Consider the following 22,021-nt stretch of genomic DNA (forward strand, 5'->3'; position numbering starts at 1 on the left):
ACGCATGGTACTCTGCAGTTCTAGCCCGGCCCCTTGTACTTGTCAGTGTAACAAGTCTCAACAGCTAGCTACAACAATGTTACAGGGAACAGAGTCAAGTGGAGCAGATAGAGTAACATAAAAAAATTGATTCTAGCTTCGTAACCAACAGCTCTTCCTGTGATTATATGCCGCCGCATGTGTTGAGGTATTCTGGGAATGTCCATGCTGACAGCTGAGGAGGGTGTGTGTGTGTGCCGGGGTCACTGCGAACATATCTGTCTGTATTTACTTGTGTGAAAGAGATGACAAAAGTACGGTCAGAAGATAATGTGTGTGTGTGTGTCAAATTTGTTGTGACATAGTAATTAAAATATGTACACATTGTTGAGTACAAGATACATCTATGCAAGAGCTTAACATGCCAGAACACAAGCTGCAAATGAGGGACAAGAAAACAGCCTCGTTCACCCATACACTCACACACACACACACTTTTGACACACACAAATACAAAGATAGCATATGCAGCGGCTGACGCGTGTGGACATGACAAGCATTTGAGTCCCTCTGGAAATACGCAAGCATGAAAACGCTCTGAAGACAGAGTGGCGTCACACATTTCTTCACATAACTGCAGGTGGTGCAGTAAGGCCCCGACCGACCGAGCGCCAGTGTGGAGCAGCTCATGAGCGCTGGCCTGGCTTTTCAGGTAAAGGAAGTTGTGACATGCCCCTTCTGCAGGCCCATAAATCAGCCGGCTCAACCACAGCAACGACAGCTCTTTGGAGAAAGAGAGAGAGACAAGCACCATGCTGCACGAGCGCACACGCACACACACGAGCGCCATTCATCTCAGCTCACACACACAGTCACACACACGCACAAACGTGGCAGTGGCACTTTTTGCCTCGGGCTTCACACACCACACCTCCACTATGTGGTCCAATGTGTGTGTTTAAGGTGGGAATGTTGAGTAATTATGGAATCATAATTGTATCTTCAAAATAGCACAGTTTAACACAACTCTGATTGAGGAATAATTTATTTAAACAGGCCTCCACATTTAAACTGTAGTGATAAAAAACGAATTGGGAGGGACTATTTGGAACTTACGGAAGGTGAACTTGATATCGTTTGTGTTCAACAACAGAATCAGCCCCTGACCGACTGTGAGGAGATTCTTAAATATGTTTTTCATATTTCTGCTGCAAACAGGATCACATCAGCACACAAACCTCTGATTGGCTGGTAATGGCCAGTGGCATTGCTTGTGCAACAGCCCTTTTAACTCATCTCATCACAAATGAAAATTAATGATCTTCCACTGATTTCTATCCCACTGCCCACAGTAAAAACATGATAAAACTTATTAATCAAATCAGGTCGTTTAACTACTGAGGTTCCAATGACTCATGAAATGCAAAAAACAGGAGTATAAAAAGCCTTTTTCTAATCTGCATAAAAGACATGGGTGTGATGCACGGGAATTATTCATAGATATTTGTAATTATGTAAGATACTTACTAAGATTTATCTCAAGTTGCCTTGTAAAAGTTGGCTCGGGATAAGAGAAAAAAATTCTCATTTACAGTTTTAAAAGGACCTTAAGTTTTATGAATAAAACAAACCTTTATAAGTTACCTTGAGCATCAGTAGCACATAAAAATGTTTGCTCATCACTTCACACCAGTAATTTCATCATCGGTTAATCTGCTAGCCCTTCCTTTGCCTAATAATCTTCCCTCTTGTGAAGTGATTTGTCTTAAATTTCAGAAAAATGAATTTGATTGAGGACGCTGCTGCAGATTTTGGAAACAGTAAAAGTTTCTATAGAGCCAGAGCTTTGAAGGAAGGGAAGCTGTTAGAGCTTGAGCTGTGCCTTCAGCCACAAGTCAGGGAGCTGAGCTGTTAATAGGGAGGTCGTCACTGAGTTGAGGGGAAAAAACTGTGTTTGCTGGGGAGTGAAAGAGAAAAGAGATGAGGGAGAGAAACAGTGACAGAATGAGACAGAGCGGGAGATGCAAGCCTCTGACTTCACATGATTTAATGTCCTTTCTTTCGCTACAGTGCAGCGGTCCATGCAATGGTCCGTCTCTCTTTTCTGTTTTTATCCAAATAAATTCTGAGCATCCAGTTCTGCCTGACCAACACAATGTCAGAATGAGAGATGCAGCGCTATGGCCTTCCACAGTGGAGCAGCACTGGACCCTCATTAAGGGCTGGCCATCCTCTCCGCGCTCCGTGTCCTCTGAGAGCTGCGTACTGGTTCTGGTCACACGTACATGCCCACGGTTCCATTCATACTAAAATGAGTGCCCATGTCAGTCTGGTGTTACATGCATGTGTAACTGATCTCACATTTCATTGTAGTGGGTGGTTATATAGTAGTTGGCGCCCGTTTACTTGCACAGTCAGCATGGTCACAAATTTTGGGACATGGGTGGGTGACAACATTTGCATAGAGAGGACCACAGTGGACTGCAGCTGAACGGTAAAATATGAATTTGCCTTCACATCGCTAACGAGGTACCCTTGAGCAAAACTTTTAAACGGCAACTGCGTGAGTGGGGGAAGAGCATCCAAGTGTGAATGTTGTGTAACTGTGAATTTGGAGGAAGACACTGCCTAAAAATCAGCATTTATTATCAGTGTCTCTACCCAAGATACATAAATGTCAAACAACATTTGGTTCAGTCACTCATGAGTATGCATTCCAATTGTCCCCAAAACATTCAGTTATGCAAAAACCTAGTGTTACACAACTGCGTCTAACCATGCCTTTGATTATTATGAAGGCTATAATTATGATAAAGGTTACATTCTAACGCAGTCAACACAATCCAAAATATCAGAGTTATTTTTGCATCTGTAGACAATCACATAATCCCCCTGTTTACAGGTGACGTCAAATATAAATGTTCGCCTTAAAAAAGATTCTCTCACTGTGCATCCATTTGAACTGAAAGTGTTTTATTTATTGCTTGTGAAATTATCCAGGGCTAAATCCAATAACAGCTTTTTCTAAAACAACACGCTGCAAGCTTAATCAAAAAAGCAGGAAAGCAAACAAGAAACTAGTAATCAATAGATGTGATGGATAAAAGCAAGGAGAGTGAAACCCCCGCTGCCTCTGGTTTCAAAGACGAGAAAACAGACCAACCAGTAACAATAACAAAAATTTGATGAAGACTTCATCAGATCAAATGAACCGTTGCTGCCAGCGTAGTTCCCGTTGTCAATTTCAGAGGTGAGCTGAGCTGTATTTGAAAAGAAAAACAGAAATACTTGAAGCTTCAAGTTCTAAGATTCAAAAGATACCTCAAATGCTCACTCAGATTTTTTTTACTTAATTCGCAGCCTCCCCCCACCTGAGAGAGAGCACCGATAAATCTTCGGATTTTGTGTTCGGCTGAGGCAATGACTGGGCCAAAGGTCAAACCAGTAAGAGAGATGAAAACTAGAGATTGTCTGGAGGCCCATTAAAAGGAAATTGCTGAGGAGGGACAGAGACGTTCATGTCCTGTCTGGGAGTGTGTGTGTGTGCGGGAGGGCTGAGAGGTACCATCACATGGTAGGTAAAACGTCCAGGTCTAAATTTGAGGTATGACATTCAACATTTCCTGCGAAACATTCTTTCATAGGTCGGTTTGGGAGAGGAAAACAGCTGCCACATGTTTTGTTTTCTCTGCATTTTTCAACATCTCTCATCCCTCACTGCACATTCTTTGTTCTTTGTCACTGCTGTGCTCATTTAGCCACAGAATGATTGTCTCCTCTGACAAAGCTGTGTGGAGAATGTGGTTGGGCTGAATTCTTATGTTAGCACACAGCTGTTGTTGTCTCAGAAAAACAACAAAATCACAATATGACCATCTTGGAAGTCCCTGTGAGGCTGTCTCCAATTGCACACAGTTAAACAGAATAAACAGTTTTAAAGCATTTATTGGCCAATCTGAGGCATGTCTTTAAATCACCTATGGCGGTAATGATTTCCGGGGGCAAGGGTCCTGCTTCTGAACATGTTTTGACGTCTTTAATGACACACAGACCACTTCTGCTCTGCTGCACCGGTCTCAAAAAATAACATTTGGCCTTCAGAGCCTCTTCATTAACTCCCAGCTTAGAAACATCGGGCAAAAAAATCACATTTCATATTAATCAACATTCCTCCAAGATATACAACCCGAAGAAACAGCAACGTACAAATCCCTCACTGACAGGTGTGACGGTTAGACAGATAGAGGCAGCTGTGTGACAAAAAAACAAGAAAACTCAGGAAGCAAAGAGGCGATTGATCTACCTGCCATCATCCTCTGGGCCTCGTACGGCTCCATGTAGCCGTCATTCTCGGTTGTCACTTTCTCCGTGGTGGTCTGTGTGCCACCCGCCTGCTCAGCATCGAAAGGGTCCGCGTAGTCTTCAAGGATAATGAGCTGCGGCAGATGAATAAAAGGAAAGGTGAGATGTTAGTAGGGATGAAACATTTATCTGCTTCACAGTTCATCATGATAAAATTCAAAATGGTAAATTGTATTGTTTCAATCCTTAATTACTGTGGTGTTGTGATTGATACTGTCTCCAAGACACAGACACAGCAAGTAATATGCATTTGCTTTTTAAAACATGGCAGAGGGGGGGAAGGCAGGGCCAGTGGCGGCTGTTGCAGTAGGACAACACAAATTGATTTCCTTCTTCTGTTGGAGTTTCCAGTGTGACATTAGCTGCTTTCAGACTTTCTGCACTTAACTCTGAATAATCCCCTGACATTATCCACATGGGCTGTATGTGGGAACGCAAATGTCAGAGTGAGGTGCTGCGGACTTTCTCCAGAGTTTCCCTAGTAAATACTGCGGAATGAGCCAATGTGAGAACACAGCAGGAGATCAATTGGGCGTGTTGATGAAACACGATGGACACAAAACAAAACAACAAGAATACAAAGGATTAAAGGGATGAGGTAAAGATGGTATACAAGTAGAGCCCCTGTTGATGCACGTTAAAAACAAACTCCAGAGAATGTCCAGATCTGACTGATGACTGAAGATGGCTGAAGTGATCATTATTGGTATTAGTCTGAAGTTCAGTAAATCGTTGGTTTTTAGTCAGTCAGACTAGCTTTTGCTAAAGCGTTCCATATTTTAACAATACAGCTATAATATAAATAAATGTTACAATGATTTTGGTCACTATAGTCGGGATAAACAAAATGTACACCTGTTTCATAGCTGTTGGGAGGGAAGAAGTGAAATAGCAAGGTGGGTAATTCATTTAGCTGCTCTGTTGAACACTACAACATGTGTCAGGAGAGTTGTGTGAGTGATGCTGCTGCGGAGTGGGGCAGGACAAAGTATTATGCAGCAAGGCAGGTCAGGAGATAAAGAAATACATAAATACCACCCCACCTCTGTGTGCCTCAGTACACCACAATGCCTCAGCTTTGAGCCTAACAGCTCGCTCTCTGCGACTGCTGGTTGGGCCTAATTATATGATAGCCCAGTGACAGGCCTATATTTCAACAGTAGAGGAAACAAGGCCCACGACTTTCTTAACTTTTCTAAAGACAAACAATTTAGCAGATTTATACCGAGCTGGCAGTGAGCCTGGGCTAATTGCAGTCTTGCTCTTTTGCCGAGCATTTTGTGCAGTGGATGGCAATTAAGTGAACGTCCTGAGACCCAGAAATACAGCCCAAACCTTAAGGGAGGGGAGTAACAGTCCGAGGCTATACTGCCTTGGGGTGACATTTGTTTCCCTGAAATGTTTGCTTCATCTACCAGGACGCCACATCAAACGTAAAGATCTAAACTCCCACTGAGCCATCTGTCCTCTTGGACATTGGATGAAATGAGGGGGTGTGAGTAGAGGGGTTTGGGCCAGCTGTCAGGTCTTCTGCTCTATTGAGGTTCCTGACAGTCTGATCCTGCCAAAGAGTTTTTAAGATTAAAACCAGGCAAGGAAACGCTAAGGCTTACACCTAAGTGAATATGTAAACACGTCCATGACAGGCATTGGCACTACACCCTATGAGTCATGCGTAACAGGAAGGGATTTAGTCTCATTACAGACAAGCTCATCACTCATCTGGTGGATGGGGCCGGGAAGGCGGGGCAGACCAGAGGTGTGCCACCTATCCTGGGAACAACCACTGTCCACCTTTGCCACAGAGACACACTTCCATGAGGTAAACTACATAGGGAGGCAAGCAGAGTTTATATACCCGTCCAACTCTGGGATTTCTTTACAGCTGGGAAAGCACCAATATTTTTACAGATCAAGGTCAAGTGCCATTTAATGGAGTCATAAATTTGAAAGAAAAGTTTTTCAGGCATAACATTCTAAGAAGTTCATGAGGGATACTGTTTAAGCTGCTTAGTGACGGAGAAGTGCTGGCAGGTATATTCCTGCACAGATCATCTGAACTATCCAAGGATTAGGCAATAACAGCATTAGGTAAGTGCAGCGGATGTGTTTCTGAGCCGTTACTGTGTGTTAAATCCGTCTTCTTCAATATTCCCTCTCCATCTGTTTTGGGGAAAATAACCAGGACCTTTTTTTTTTCTGCCACAGCATAATTATGGGTTCCTCAGATGTTTTGCGTCTGTGTACTCAAGCAGGGGGATAAATCCAATCCGAACATTGTTCTAGTTTGTTTTACGGGCCACAAACAAATGTACATATTTCACTCACAAGCTTGATTAAAATTCAGCCTTTCTGACAAGCAACAGCTTCTCAGCCCCAGAGACCCCAAATTATGCATCAGAGCCACAGTAGCATTACCATCTCACACCTTGTTGCATGGAAACGCAGCCATCTGTAATCATAGCGTTATGTGCCAAACCCACCTCAGGTCCATCACTGTAAACACAGTCCGGACCTAAAAATAAGTAACCTCACTAAATAAAACATATGAATCACCTAAATGGGAGGGAGGAAGGCCAGTGAGGGAGGACCACATACTGCAGCAGAGTGGCTTCAAGTTTGAGACCAAAGAACACCCATGTGATATGACATTTGTTAGCTGTTAGCTGCGGAGCCTTACATTCTCTTCCACAGCTTCAGTTGACAAAAATAGTTCATAGCTGCGTTTCAACCAATGGTCTCTACAACTTTTAAATCGCAGGAACATTTTTCAAGGAACTTAAAGGTTCCTACGGACAGCTGTTCCCCTGTGTTTATAAAGCTGTCGAAAGACAATGGGAGATAAGGCAAATTAGCTGGCTGACGTTAGAACAACTGATGGATACAACAAGCTGTTCCACTCCCGTCTAACATGGTGGGCGGCAGAAGAAAATGGCGATGCTATGTAAGTAAATTGATTTGTAAATTAGATGAGCAATAGTGACAAAGCAGCAAAATATCAAAGTGCTAGCCTTAATGAGAGAAACTGATTTTACAAGCATTTCAGAGATTGGCAAACTGATACAAATTCACATTTGACCAATCAGCCATCTTCACTGATGAAAACCCAATCCCAAAGTTTTTGTACTATAGTTAAGATCTCGCCCCAAAATAGAAATTTTGTATTTGGTAAAAAGATTTCCCTGGAACTGAAAAAATCCTGTTTCCTCGGGAAAGTTGTTGCAGGCAGAACACAGCTCATATCTTTGTCCATAGTGACGTTTAAGCCGAGCTCACACCTTAAACTTCTCCCACCTTAGCATTTCATACACCAGAGGATGTTTGAGCATGTTTAAGGAAGTTACTGTAAGCGTGGAGCCATTCAAAACTCATGACCTCATCGTTTGCTTTCCTGTTGACATAACGCACAATAAATATAGGACAGGGTGTGTGATAAAAACTCACGATAGCATTAGATAGAATGATGTCTTGGAATAATGCAATCATGGAAAGTTCAAACACAACACTTTCATCCGCCCTCAAGGGAAAAGAAGGCTAAACACTTCACTTGGAAATGGGTTACTCCAATATGAGGGCCTCAATACCCTTTATACTTTCATAAAGAAAATCTAAATTGGGTTCAAGTAAAGTCTAATTCTAGTTCTCTGAACGCAAACAGGAATCAGTCAAAAATGTCTTGGCTGTAATTCCCTTCTTAATATACTTTCCACATTCAAGCTTCTTAATATCCCTTTTAATAATGCATCTAAAATATTCAGTTAAAAATTACTATGAAAATCGACCTACCGTATATAAAAACATTGCTATAAATATTTAACTCTAAGCTGAGCAGTAAAGCTCTTTCACAGCACCTGACTCATGTTTGTCTTACCAGTAAGGAGCGCCAGGCAACATTTACCCCCTCTCAATCAGAACCTGATGAATGAGTGACAACCAGCTTCTAGAGTATCATTGAGTTAAAATGAAACAAAAAGAAGTTGGTTGTGGAAGATTGAAGTTTCTCCTTTCTATTTCACTTTCATTTTGAATTCTGAGGAAATGTGTGACTAAATAAGGTCTCCAGGAAGGACAGAAATAAATTGGGTTCAGAGCCTAATGGTCATCACCAACTCTGTCCAGTGTCACATTCATACATTTACAAACAAGTAATGTGTGAAACAGTATTCTGATGCCACCCATTAGCAAAAACAATGCCATTAATATGCTTCTTAGGCTTAAAGGAAGTTGAATCATTTACTATTTCAGCTACATCCATACCACTGGGTTTTCGTTTGAAAATGTATCTACTCTACTCCGCTAAAACAGAGAAGATCAGAGAAACTGCAGCCTCCACTGTAGTTAGAAGAAACCTCCGGGGCTGCCTTTTAGTCTGAACTGGCAGAAACAGAGATGTTTGACAAACATGATGTAGACACTCACAACTGCTTGCTAATTGAGTCCTAGACTGAGACTCTGTGATTCCTCAGGCTCGTACCACATGACCCCCTTTAAGAAGACAAAACAACAGGCATTGGCCTGAGCTACCAGTGTAGAACATAACATGGACAATTACAAGCGTTGCTGACCCTGTAGTCTTTGCTAACAGCTGTTGTGAAGTTAAATTCTGCTTTTTACAATGAAACATGCATAGAAAGTTTATTTCCCAGCAATCTGCTATCATTCTGCAAATAGCAACCAAATTATTTCTAATTACACTGGCTCAGTGTAAATGAGTACACATGGTATGACATGTTAAGGTTGTTCAAGTGTGTTAGAATAAGAAAGGGATCAGAACTGATGCTGAGCCAAAACACTCATTTGAAAACAACATTTTCAAATGAAAAACTAGTATTATTGATGTAGTCTTAGATTAACCGACCGCCTCTGTATGGTGCCATCACTCAGCCCCTGCAGCCTATAGTTCATGTTTTGGTGGTGGATGGGGTGGATATTTCCAAATTGGTACAATGTGTCCCTCCAGTCCCACTGCACTTATGACTACTCGACAGCAGGAGAAGCACGGGGGGTTTGTGAGGAGTGGGGTGCTAGGGAGCAGTGGCGACGCCTGGGGACACACCATCTGCCTTGTGGCATGCCAGGGTGTGTCAGGACTGCAGCCAAGCCACACTTGTCGGGAAAGTAAAATTCCACCCCCCTTAGCATAAGACTGCTGTGCTGCGTGCCTCAATAAATCAGGGTCTGTGCTAAGCTGTGAAGTAAACCTATATGAATCTCACAAAGCCACATCACAGGCTTAGGGGCCTTGTCCCTGCGGTGGTAGCTGGGTCCTTTACTGGTCTGCAGCACAGAGAGAGAACTCACTCAATTACTCTCATTCCATAGCTCAGATCCCAGGTTGGCCATGTCTTACACCTGCCAGAGCTCTGGCAGCTTGCATCAGAGTTCTTGAAATGCAATGCGGCTCTCAGGCGACAAAGCAGATTTCAAATCAGTGGGAACAGAGGGAGAACATTAGGAAAGCAGGGAGACTATAGCAGGCACCTGCCACTTTGGCTCATTGTTTGACGGGGCTAGATCTTCTAGGATTACAATTCGATAGGGCTTCCATTAGAAATGAGAAAATGCAGGCTTCAGTTCTCGTTCTGCATTCCTAATGGAGGGAGAATGTGTCTGGACAGCTAATCAGATAATCAAAACCAAAATAATGAAACTCTAAGAAAATGCATTGGTAGAAATTTGATGTGGACAGAGATTTTGATTATAGTAATTAGAAAATAGGCTGCTACATTTCTCTCCATCTGCACTTTAGCCACATGTCCAGTGTTTGCATTCTAGATGCATAAACAATCACAAGCCAGTGCAGTGTAACCGCAGGCTGATTATTTCACCGTTTGACAACCAGATAAACACTGTCAGACATATTCATAGATGAAAATACCAAACTAGTCTCTCCCCTGCCGAATGAGTGCAGACAGGAACATGATATTAATGTCACGGCTGGTTCGGGAAGGATCGAATGCGTCAGGGGCTAGTCAAGGTTAAAGCCCCTCCGAGACTGGCAGAGAAGTCAGCAGGCTGTAGAATGACGGAGGAGGGAGAAAAGCAGGACTGGCGTGTGTGATTTATGTCTCACGCCACAAGGGATTTCAACCACTGATAACCTAATGCAACTCAGTGCTTAGCGGCTCAATTGCATCAAGGCATTTCAAAAGACTTTTTTTGCTGCTGCTGCGCTTTTGTTCCTCAGTGTTACAAAAAAAGTAAACACGCCGCTGTTGTCAGGAGAGAAAGGGAGGGGAGAGGAGCCAAAAAGATGTGGGGATACTGTTTTTTATCTTTCTATAAATGAGAGCTGTCATGCATAAAGTATGACAGTTTAGTCCTCCTGGATGGAAACATTTTCAAATGCTCCTGTGAAAGCAAAGCTCAGCAAGCTGCGGCTCCAAGAGGTGTCTCTGCTGATAGCTCCTCCACCGAATCTCCGTCTTTAAACACAGGATGAATGCCTTGTGTGCGGCGCAGTCATCTGAAGTTAACTCGGCTGGAATTTTCCAGAAAGACACCCTGGCAAGACTCGATCCCTCCAGGCAATCTATCAGAGCAGAGATGATCACGGCCTCTCTGTTGACATAATGCACTTACTATCAATAAGATGCGTTCGTGTTTCTAAGAAGCGAACGTGCAAATCTAGTTACAATTCATTGAAGCCCCCATGTGCAGACGGAGCCTTACTGGCTTCTATACCTCCAGAAACAGATTAGGCAGATGGAAAACTGGTTTTGCCTGTAAAGGAGAGACAGCGCAGGAGTAAATTTCCAACCCTACAGACTTGACGTTAATGAAACTTTATTGAAATGTTTCCACAGAAAACACGATTGCTGCGTGAGCGTTCTGCCTCTCCATGAGCTCGGAGGAGGGATGTGCCCCCTCTAAAGGCCCACTTAGGGAGTCTGCAGGGGAAGCTGATCAAATTATTATATTTGCTGTGGAGACGCTTTTTCACCATCAGTCACAAGCCGCTGCGCTCTATGCCCGCGTGAAGAACGCTTCACTTTCTTTTATTTTTATTTGTTCAAAGGTATATTCATTTGCTTTGCTTTATCTAATTGGACAATTATTCAAGAGGGGCAGTTCAGTGTCGGTGAGCGCGCTGTATTCATCCATGTGAATGAAAAATAAATAAACATGATAAAAACAAGCCCAGACCTCTTCACACACTACATAAACTAATATCAATTAAGAGATGCATACGCTCTAAACTTGTGGTTGTGTGTGCCCGCATGCACGTCCATCTTGTAATAACAGTCGGTGAATGTGGTAGATGCAGACATGGACCAAATTGAATTCAACTATATTTTTGAATTTTAACTTTATTTCAATCCTGCTTCTACAAATGATGATAATAATATAAAACACAAAGGGAAAGAATAATGCAATATTAATGATCATTGATTATTGGGCTCTTTAACCATCAATGAAATCATTATCTATCTTCACAATCCAGAATTATGTTGTATTCTGAGCATAATTCATCACTAAATTATTATTATTATTTCTTAAACTTCCCGATGATTGAGATATTGTCAATATCGTGAGTTATCTCAATAATCCTTTGGGGAATCATCCCCATTTGAACGTCACTGTGCTCTGCCATCAGTTTCACATGTGTTGTCCCTTCGAGACATCTGGGCTGTTTAAAGAGCAGCTTCACTTCTGCGTGTCGACGTATTTACTACACACCCCCACACTTTGAGATACAGACCACATTAAATGTTGGTTCTTTAGATCTCAGCGCTCTTTGCCCGTGTGGGGCAACTTTCGCACGACAGCCGTGCCGAAGCCGCCTCTTTTGGTGAAAAGTCATTCAGCCTGTTGTTGATGATGGTTTGCATGGAACCGCTTCCAGATGCAGCAACACTGACACTCTGCACCACATTTCAGTGAGATAAAGATCTGCAGCACATGAAGGAAATGGAAGTAAAACACACCTATATAAGACGTGTATGATTTGCACACCATCACACATGGGAAAAGAGTCGCAATCAATGCTGATATCCGATCTCTAGTGATCTTTATCAGTGCTCGTTCATATAAGGCAATCTGCAAAATAATGATATTCCTGTGCTACAACTCTATCACAATAAACTTCTTAAATACTTGCAGACCAGCAAGAAATATGAATTGTATAATCCTGTCATTTTTTATGACGACAGTTTCTCCTTATAAACCTTCATTCAACATCAAATCTGTCTCCTACATTAAGTCTTTATATCAGTGCAAACAAACACCTGCTGAAACTGCAGCTGGTGGTAGAATCGATTAAATCGTCCGTCATAGACTCGTGACAGCATCGTGTTAACTCAAGAGACCACAGGCAGCTGTCGGATATATGTGGTTGACATCACGTTTTCGATGTGATTTCTCTTTTGCTACAAGAAGCTGAGCATCATCCTGTCCAGAGACATCTGGACTCATCAAAGTCAGATCGGTTGCTTCTCTCATACCGATATTATATATTATCAATCTATATTCTGAATCAATATTCTATCAATATTCTTCTGCACAGATTCACATCACATAGTTCCTGTGATCTAGAATCTGTTTAAAAAAGTATTATTGTGTAAAATACCATTATATACCATTATAATAACACTATTAATTTGTAAATTACTGTTTTTTTATACTGTTAAGTTATTTCATAATCACTCAGTTAGTATATTTTTGTATTTAAATGTCTGCTTGTACATTATTTGATGTATAATTATTGTAATCGCTTCGTAAGATCTTGAGTTCTAATGTTGTTTTTAACTTTATGGGATAAAGTCATGCCCTGATATCACCTCTCAGTTTGAGGCTATAGGTACATTTTAGTGTCACTGAGGTACCTCAAAGAAACTGCTTGGGAAAAAACTATACATGCTACTCAGCTATTCCTTTTTATACTTAAATAAATCATCTACTGGGTAATTCCCTTGCTGCTTTAAGCCTTTAAGTGTGTAACCTCACGTTTCAATAAATTCCTTTTCCGGCTTCCCTCCTCTCCTGATGAATGAAGGCATCATTCTCGAGCACCCAAGGCAGTGAAGCACGAAAAAAGCACCCTGACTTGTCCCGGAGGACCTCCTTCATTGAAACACACTCCAAACAGCCACTTAAGACCTCCAGCGGAGAAGAGAGTGGGGCCTGTGGGTTGCACCCTACCAAGGTGCTCTTAATGTGTGACAGATATTCAAGATTAAGTACTTGGCGACACGCTTGACGAAATCCAATTTCCTTCCCCTGCCCCCGTCCCTGTGTGACAGAGTTATTGGCAGTTTTCTGCTACATACAGTTAGTGGTGCAGCACGAGACTTGAGAACAATTCAGGTGCTATACAGTGGAATGTTGGGATATAATGAAATACTATAATCCGTGCCTGTGAGAATGGGCTCAACAGTTGGGAAAAAGGATTACATTTTTTATTTGACAATCGTATCAATAAGTTGAATGTCTACCAAACCCTCACATGCATGAACTTCACTCCCCATGTTTCTCCTACAATGCCCAGGCAAACCTACTTTTGTTTATTATGGCTTCTATAAGATAAAAACTGACATAATTAGGAAAGTAGGGCTTCAAGAAACAACACGATGAGATCCACTGGGATGAATGCTTTGATTTCGGGGCACGGAGAAAAAACAAGCCGCAGTTTGGCTGTAAACAAAGCAAGAGATTTTTGATGTGAGCATGTCCTCATTGAGGCTGGAAGCTCTGTGGCCTCAGACAGCCTCTGCGTGGTGACGACACACTGTGGTCCCTGCGTATCGCCTGAAATGACAATAGGGCGAACGTGCAGGGTGGAGTACCGACGCACTGTCACTGCCAGGTGGCTTCCCACCTCTCTGAGCAGAACAACAACATGTGAGAGAAGCTATAATCAGCGGGATGACGGACAATCACCGGTCTGCTGCCACAAAAGAGCCCTCAGCCGCCATGTGCCGTCACCATTTGTCCCTATTTCTGACATCTAGATTGCCTAATCCAAACAGCTGAGAACGTTAACCCTGGTTGTACTTTAGTAGGCAGCAGCCTGGACACCCGGCCCACACAGCAGGGCAAGCACAGACTTGTCAAGTTAAAAAGGGAATGTCACCAAGTTGTAAACACTTCCTGTCAGGAAGGGAGCACTTCCTTAATCCTGGAGCAACCAAGCCATTCCTTATTTTCCGACTGCAGACACTGGCTTCTTCTCTTACTTCTCTCTCTAGGCACCCATAACAATAACAACCAATTTTTAACTGCAGTTACAAAAGAGTTAACAGTTCCAAGCAACATTACAACAGGTTCATAGTTATTTAGTGGAACTATTTCTCATTCAGAAAAATGCATGGAATGAGAGTCTGGAATCCCACTGTAGGAATGTTCATCTTCCAGGTGGGCACTCGGATCACAGCTCTATTAGTGTGGTGGAAGTCTGGCTGCTCTCAATGACCTCTACTATACTTCAATGCAAAATTAAGTATTTGGTTATAGTGTTTTACAGGAAATAGTTTGAAGATTTCTAAGTTGGTAGATTTAAAAACATCTCTACATTCTATATATTAAGTCTTTTGGCTCTGTATCAGTTATAATCCCTGTCCATACTAACACACCTGAAAACTCAGGTGACCACTCACGTAACTACTCGTAACAGCTCATCTCCTACATATGTTAACAGTTGTATCATTGTAAAATGCAGAATTTAACTGCACAACAACTGTTAGCAAAGACAGCAGGTCAGCATTTGTCATCCATGTTGTGTTCTACACTGGTAGCTGAGGCTAATAAGTTGTAGCGGCTCTAAAACATGGAGCAGTGTGGACGCCATGCATATCTGTAACTTGGAAAAACTGAGCTTTGTGCCTCAGATACCATCTTACAAGCGTTACGAACTGAATTTGTTTATTTTTCAATCTGTGTGTGACCATCTACGATGCCCACCTGGACCCCCTCACCCCATCCTAATTCTAGACTCAGCAACACACACACACAAATACACAGTAATTTAACAAAACAGAACCATGTGTCTACAACTCCCCAGTGGGGAGAGCTGCAGCACTCGTCTGCAGGCTAATTGTAACCTGGTGGAATCATGTGACTGATGTTCCGGTGCATGGCTAGAAAAAGCAAGCACTGAACACAACAGACTCCATCGGGACCGTTTAAACTGGAGAGAGGCTCCCAGATGGAGGAGAGGAGGAAAATAAGCAAACAATGGCCAAAGGCCATTGTTTCGAAGACCAGTAACTTTCAGGCACATGTGGTGGGATGGTTGTATTTAAAAACCAAACCATGATGACTAGTGATTCCACTCAGTGAGGCTGTACTGCAGGGCTGTGTTGTAAATGTAACACGATTTGTACTTTCACCAGAATGATATCTTGATGAAAAGCCAAACCTCTCGGTGCTCAATTGAATAAGCATTACATTATGGCTTCCAGTCCAGCATATCCACCGGATGACTTCATCCTGTTTCATGGAGAGGCGGGGCCTGAACGTGCACACACTAGAAGGCTGTGCACCACAGAGCTCCTTCCTCCCTTTCAAAATGCCCTTCCAGGATTCCTGTTCAGGTAACAGGAATGCACTGCCGCCCTCCTTTTTCTCAATGACAGTGAGACAAACAGTGATTATAAAAAAGGTCTGACATGAAAAGAAACAATTTATTGTTTTCTTAGCTGAATATCTTCGAATGACTTTGAGAAAAATGCTTTGGGTGTTTAAAATAGCTCAGGAAATGCACAACATTCTTTGACACCTCAGTGAACAGTGGGTCAAACTGAACGCACACATTTTGCTGCTTTTTGGCCACGATATCACCGTCTAGACTTTACTGTTGTGTGTGAGAGCAGCTGCAGCAACACACTGCCTTAGTGACTTACACAATTCATCACAATTATTGAAACAATTATGTGCTTGCTTAAGATGTGAGTCAAAATCTGCCAACCGCTGATGGTGAGAAATTTGTCATTGCGGAGCAGGATTAAGAAAAACAACAGCTGCACAATGCAAGACACGCACAATGCAGCTTTTACACATTATGTCAACCTGGGCATGACATTGTCACAGTGGAGAGAAATTAACTTCAAACAGTACAGCTATGTATTATTCCCATTGTGTAATTATTCAGCAGGGATTATTCAAATTCAGAGGTTTTCAAAATTATCTTTCATTTCAGAAAGAAAATATAACATAATGTTCAACACAATGACTTTAACTCAGCCTAAGAGCTCAAACTAACAGGTTTGTGGAAGTGTACGGCAACAAAGGACACATCCTGCACCAATCTGACAGCTTAATCCACACGGGCCCGCTATCAACCTCACCAGCCTCTGCCTGATACAGAGAGGGAAGAGGAGCTGCACTTAAAATGGGTGATATAACAAAACATGATGGCTTTTGATGTTTTCATTCATTTTCTGGCTCCCCAAAGAAAAACCAATCTTGCAGACCCTGGTGATATTGACGTTATTGCTTGACATTTCTTCTGTTGCTGGCAAAGATGAAAGGGCCGCTGGGATGCATTCATAAGACTGCGCCCACGTCAGGATTGTCGGGGTGAAAGGCCAAGCGCAGATATTCTGTGTTGTGGCGGAGATGAAGCTGAGGCGAGTTCAGCCGTGCTCTGCAATCTGACGGCCAATCCAACGAGTCTCATCTGACCATGCTGGAAGACTGTAGCTTAAAAAGGTGTCTACTGAGAAGAGGGTACGTCAAATACAAGAGTTCACTATCTCAAGTTCAACCTGATAATTAATAATATATCTTAATATATTTATATGTGCCTTTGACTGTAGGTCTTGGTACTGAACTTTGATACTTTTACGGCACCAAGCAAACTGTGGAGCTTCTATCAAGTATTGGAAAATGCATCATTCATCTTATTTGAAATTGGAAAGACAGTTTTTTATCTATATTTTATTGACCAGCCACATTGGATGTTACCCCGGACAAAAGGCACTTTCAACATATTCAACAGGGCAACAAAGAATATCAAGATTTAAAAAATGATTTCTTTTCAAAAGAGAAAATCTTAATAACTTAACTTCAAGGTCAAATGCACCAGTGCACAGCATATTCCAGACAGACTCAGGAGGGCAAATATATCCAGTTCTTTCATGTAGGATGGTGATAAAAATCTAAATGACAGAAAATCTATTCAAGCAGAAAAGGGCAGGCTATATTTTGATATTTTTCTTGAGACGAGGAATGCAGGAAAATGGGATTTTGCTTCTAGGAATCAGGTGATGAGTCATGAGCGAAAAACAGTACAGGACTTCTTCTTTGACCTAAAGACCTAACTTTCTGGCAAAATTTCTCTGAAATGCCAAATAAACAAAAACACATACACTATCCAAAACACAACCTTCTCAGCAGAGACAACAATGGTTTCCCACTTTCAGCACAATCAAGGTTTGACAATAAAAGGTGCATGGGAGGGATGTAGGAAAATATGCACAGAGGAAATCTGTCAATCCAGATGCCTCTCGTTGGCTACACAGCAACTGTCTGATGCAACTGCGTGCTTCTATACATAGATATGCAAGCTGGCTCCCAGGATCAGTGAGTCAAAAGGACTCTGAGCCCTAAAGGGAGTCAAAGTTAAGATTGCAACAGCAGCCTCCCCCAGGTGCACACACAGATACTGATGATGACGGGCTGCACTTCACAAGGATGCCGCAGCCTGTCAGATCCGCACTGCTGCTTTTGTTTACGCATTTCCAAGTGGAGTCCGCCGTCACTTTCGGGTGTCCTTGAGAGAAGGTAGGTTAGTGCTGAGTAGAGCGATGAGCTGGGAGATGAAGCCTTTAATTAGCTCCCTGGCAGGATGATAATTGATCACCTCGCTCGGCTTACTCTACCATGAAGGTCTCAGCATCATTAAAAACAAAACACATCACAATCACTTCAAACCTGAAAACTACAAGTAACAATGTGCATAGAAATAAAGCTCCCTATGAAGACGGCAACTCCAAACAGAGAGTAAAATCCTCTAATTAAATTACACCTCTCAAGCAATGAGTCACAAAACAAAAATGTAATGGAGCAGCGAGAGGACATTTAAAAAAAAGTAGGCAAAACATTAGAATTTGCAGAACACATCAAGATGATATCGTTGTATAAATAAACTTCTTTATCTTTGTTGTATTACCTGTGGGAGCCTGGGGAATTGAAATAGACTTGGTGAAATTCACTTGATGCTGCTATTGGCATTTCAGGCATTAGCTGAGCACTGATATAATTAGCATTCATGAGTCAAGTAATTAAAACATCGATGTAACCAAGCACTGCTGTTGAGACACTTGACTCTCTCATTCTCCAGCAGGCAGTATTTAGTCCGTGAGCGTACAACATGTAGAAAACACTGGAGAGCTAAACTCTCACTGCTTTCAGACTGAACTCCTGACACTTTTTCTGAAATTGGAGAGGATTGTGAGATAGCAACTTTCCGAGTCAGTTGCTTCGGACATTTTCCTAAACCTGCCGGTCCACTATTAAAATGTCATGTGAGAATTCAGCAGAAATTCACCACGAGTAAGGGGGATGACGTTACTAACAAACTAAATAAAAAAAGAAATAGCAAAAATCAAAGGATTTAAAATTGCTGCCTTAGTCATAATAATAGCGGCCAGTGTTAGTTCTGGAATCAAAAAGACATGATTTTCATAGTGAAAAAATACAAGTCATGTCCTATGTCCTGCATGATCTACCCAGGTACCGCCCCTCACTAGAATGCTCCAAACATATTCCTGATGTTGTGAACACATCTGACCCGGACATCGTCCTGCTGTGGTTTTCATATGTGAGAGGGAAAACCACCAACGTGTGCTGACCCATTTCTGGAGTTCATGACTGACAATGGTTACACATCCGTGATTACATAAACTTTTAATTATAAATCAACGCCCAGGAAACATAACATCATAACTATCAGTTCTAGTCAGAGTTGGCAAATACTGTAGATTTTAAATTATGCCTGCCTAAATATGATGATAGAGAGACACCAAAACCTTGAAGCGTCAGCAAAATGGATGTAATAATAGATGACAGAACACTGAAGAGACGAACACTGTCATTTTTTAATCTAATCTGAATAAATTGAAAAATCCTAACTGCATTTGAGCACAGACCTTCCCTAAGAAGATGTATTGAGTCATTTTGTTCAGTCTACTTTGGTGCGTTACAATCGTGTGCAGGCTGATAATCCTGAGATTGAGGTCCATCATAATAAAGTGCCAGACTTGCAGTTAATGCCATTTATTTAAAAAAAAATCATTTTAATTAAACTGTTACTTGTATGCAATTACATTTTTTATTGTTTATTGCCTCAGCCGAGGAGACTATATTTTAACCCCTGTCTGTTTGTTTGCTGTCTGTTTGTTCGATGGCAATCACGATAATGCAAAACCTACAGAATGGATTTCCACGAAACTTGGAAGGTTTGAACATGGGCCAAGAAAGAATCCTTTAACCAATTAGCCTAAATTCAACTTAAATAATTGGATTGTTGCAAATAATTCGATCAAGGTCAAAGTGATATTACAGCTTCTACATGGTGTGCAGTAATTTGACGTTGCCTATACTTTATGACTTTGTGTGACTTCATTGTATACTTCAAACCTGATATAAATAGAACCTTCAATAAGACGTTATACATCTCCTTGAGGTCTGGTCTCTGCTGAGAGCATTTTCTTCAAACAGAAATAAATAGTGAAAAAATAAGTGCCAACACTAACATTGATTGGCTTTATGACTGATAAGAAGCTTAGGGTTTGAATGTTGTGTTTGCAGTGTGAGATGTTTGCCACATTGGTAAGAGAATAAAAGAGATAAAGCCAAATTAAACACTCATCAAACTCTAGATGTAACGTCTCTTGACAGATTTTGTCTGGATGCGTTGGTCTGAGCTTTCAAACATCCTTCACAGACCTGCTCAGTGGTGTCCATGGCCGCGCTCTGACTGTCGACTATGTAAGCAAATGATGACATATTACATACTTGACTTTTGCTTTGTTGACAGGCCATGCATGGTCAACAGGAGCACTTGTATTAGCAGCCATGCCTCTTGTCTTGTTGTCACCATGTAAGCTAAAAATGGTAGGCGGGCCCACTATGGCTGCAGAGAGTGGACGCAGAGTGCTGAACACACAAACACACACATGTAAGTCATAGGAAACACAGCTCTTATTAAAACGGCAACAAAGTAAAAACATGGGGTATTGTACCGTTTTTTTGACAGCAGGGTGTTGCGATACTTCTGATATCTATATACTGTGCATAACTAGTTCCAACATGAAGCATCCCTAAATAAGAACATATACTGTCCTCAGACACTATACCTTTCAACACCAGCCTGAGGGGGAGAGTGTATTCAGAAAAAGCCTACAAACAGAGCGTCCTCCTACAGAGACTGTTGAAACAAGTGTCTATATAATTGGACAATCCTACATGAGGATACGGCAAAATAAATCTTCACCTGGAGTCCCTCTAACAAGGATTTACAAAGACTTATCATGCCCCAGTCAGAAAAGAGAATCCTCAGCTTGGGGTGGAACTGTAATCCTCACAAAAGTTTCAACATAAAGACTTAAAACACTGAAGCAACAGTGAGGTTACCGAAGAGCATGGTGACTCCCTGCAAAGCTTTATTCATCCACCATTTGAAAAAATATATAAATAAGAAGATATAATCGTGTGCATACATAACCCCTTGACTAAATAAATGTAACACTCTAAACTTCCCTTTACTCCTTAGAGATTGAAGTGACAGTAAATTAAAGGACTTAACTCAGCAGCTCGATGGAGAAGAAACAGAACAGTCTTACAAGGTCAAGTCTAGCTACTGTGGTAACTATAATTAATTTTTCCGGATCATGCAGAACTGTCAACGTCTGTTAAAGCTCTTTATTTATACAAAATAGATAGAAACAACTTTTCTTAAAGGTGTCGAAAAAAGGTCAGACACCTCCGGTTTATAGACACTACCAGGGGGTGGTGTGAATAGGAATGACAGGACAACAGGTACAAAAAACACCAGTATTTTCCATTTTTCGCCTAACACCTCCGCTTGTCTAACACACCTTCTTTAAGTAAGCCGTCAGCACCTGACAAAAGCCCTTTAACCTGTTGGACATATGGCTGAAGCCCACCGGTTGTCAATAAGGATCTTGCTCGTCAGTAACCAAACACAGAGTGCAGGATATAAGGGATTCAAACCATTCAATATAATCATCTGCCTTTCTGTTAAAGCCACGTGGAGGAACAGGAAGGAGCAGAGGACACTGTACACTTGACTGAGGGCTAACCAAACAAGCATCAATTAACAAGAGACGACTATATAACCTGTTTAATCAGCTTGAACAGCTGCAGTGGCTGGGTGCCATTTGTAAGTTCTGGTTTCCCGTTTGGTTTGCTGATAAAAGATAATGCTATATATAAATACTTAACTTGGAAAACTGGCTGAAAGCAGAGGCTCACAGTAGGCAAAACAAACATCCACTCAGCAGACAGCTTCATGAGCTTTACCCTGCTCCCTCATCTCCAGGTTGAGGGCATGTGGGGAAAAAATATATACAGTAACAGTTTTGTTTTGTGTGATCAAAAGTGGGGCGAAAGAAAAAAAAGCTCTTCCTTCACACAACATGTTTGTGACAGGTTGCAGACACTGTGGCATATGAATCACAATGTTGAGCTAAAACCAACTGTGAGCTGGCCACAGGAC

At 41.8% G+C, this 22,021-nt stretch overlaps 1 protein-coding gene across 3 annotated transcripts in view; it reads right to left on the reverse strand.

The window, feature by feature from the left end:
• zgc:158464 (uncharacterized protein LOC791139 homolog) overlaps positions 1-22,021 on the reverse strand; it is a 97,644-nt gene that overhangs the window by 73,495 nt on the left and 2,128 nt on the right. For all 3 annotated transcript variants that reach the window (XM_062388570.1, XM_062388553.1, XM_062388561.1), the window contains exon 2: positions 4,283-4,415. In XM_062388570.1, the coding sequence (XP_062244554.1) occupies positions 4,283-4,415 (133 nt within the window). The remainder of the gene's footprint in view (positions 1-4,282; positions 4,416-22,021) is intronic.

Source organism: Platichthys flesus, chromosome 1 (assembly GCF_949316205.1).
Source record: "Platichthys flesus chromosome 1, fPlaFle2.1, whole genome shotgun sequence".
In the NCBI taxonomy this organism is placed as follows: Eukaryota; Metazoa; Chordata; class Actinopteri; order Pleuronectiformes; family Pleuronectidae; genus Platichthys; species Platichthys flesus.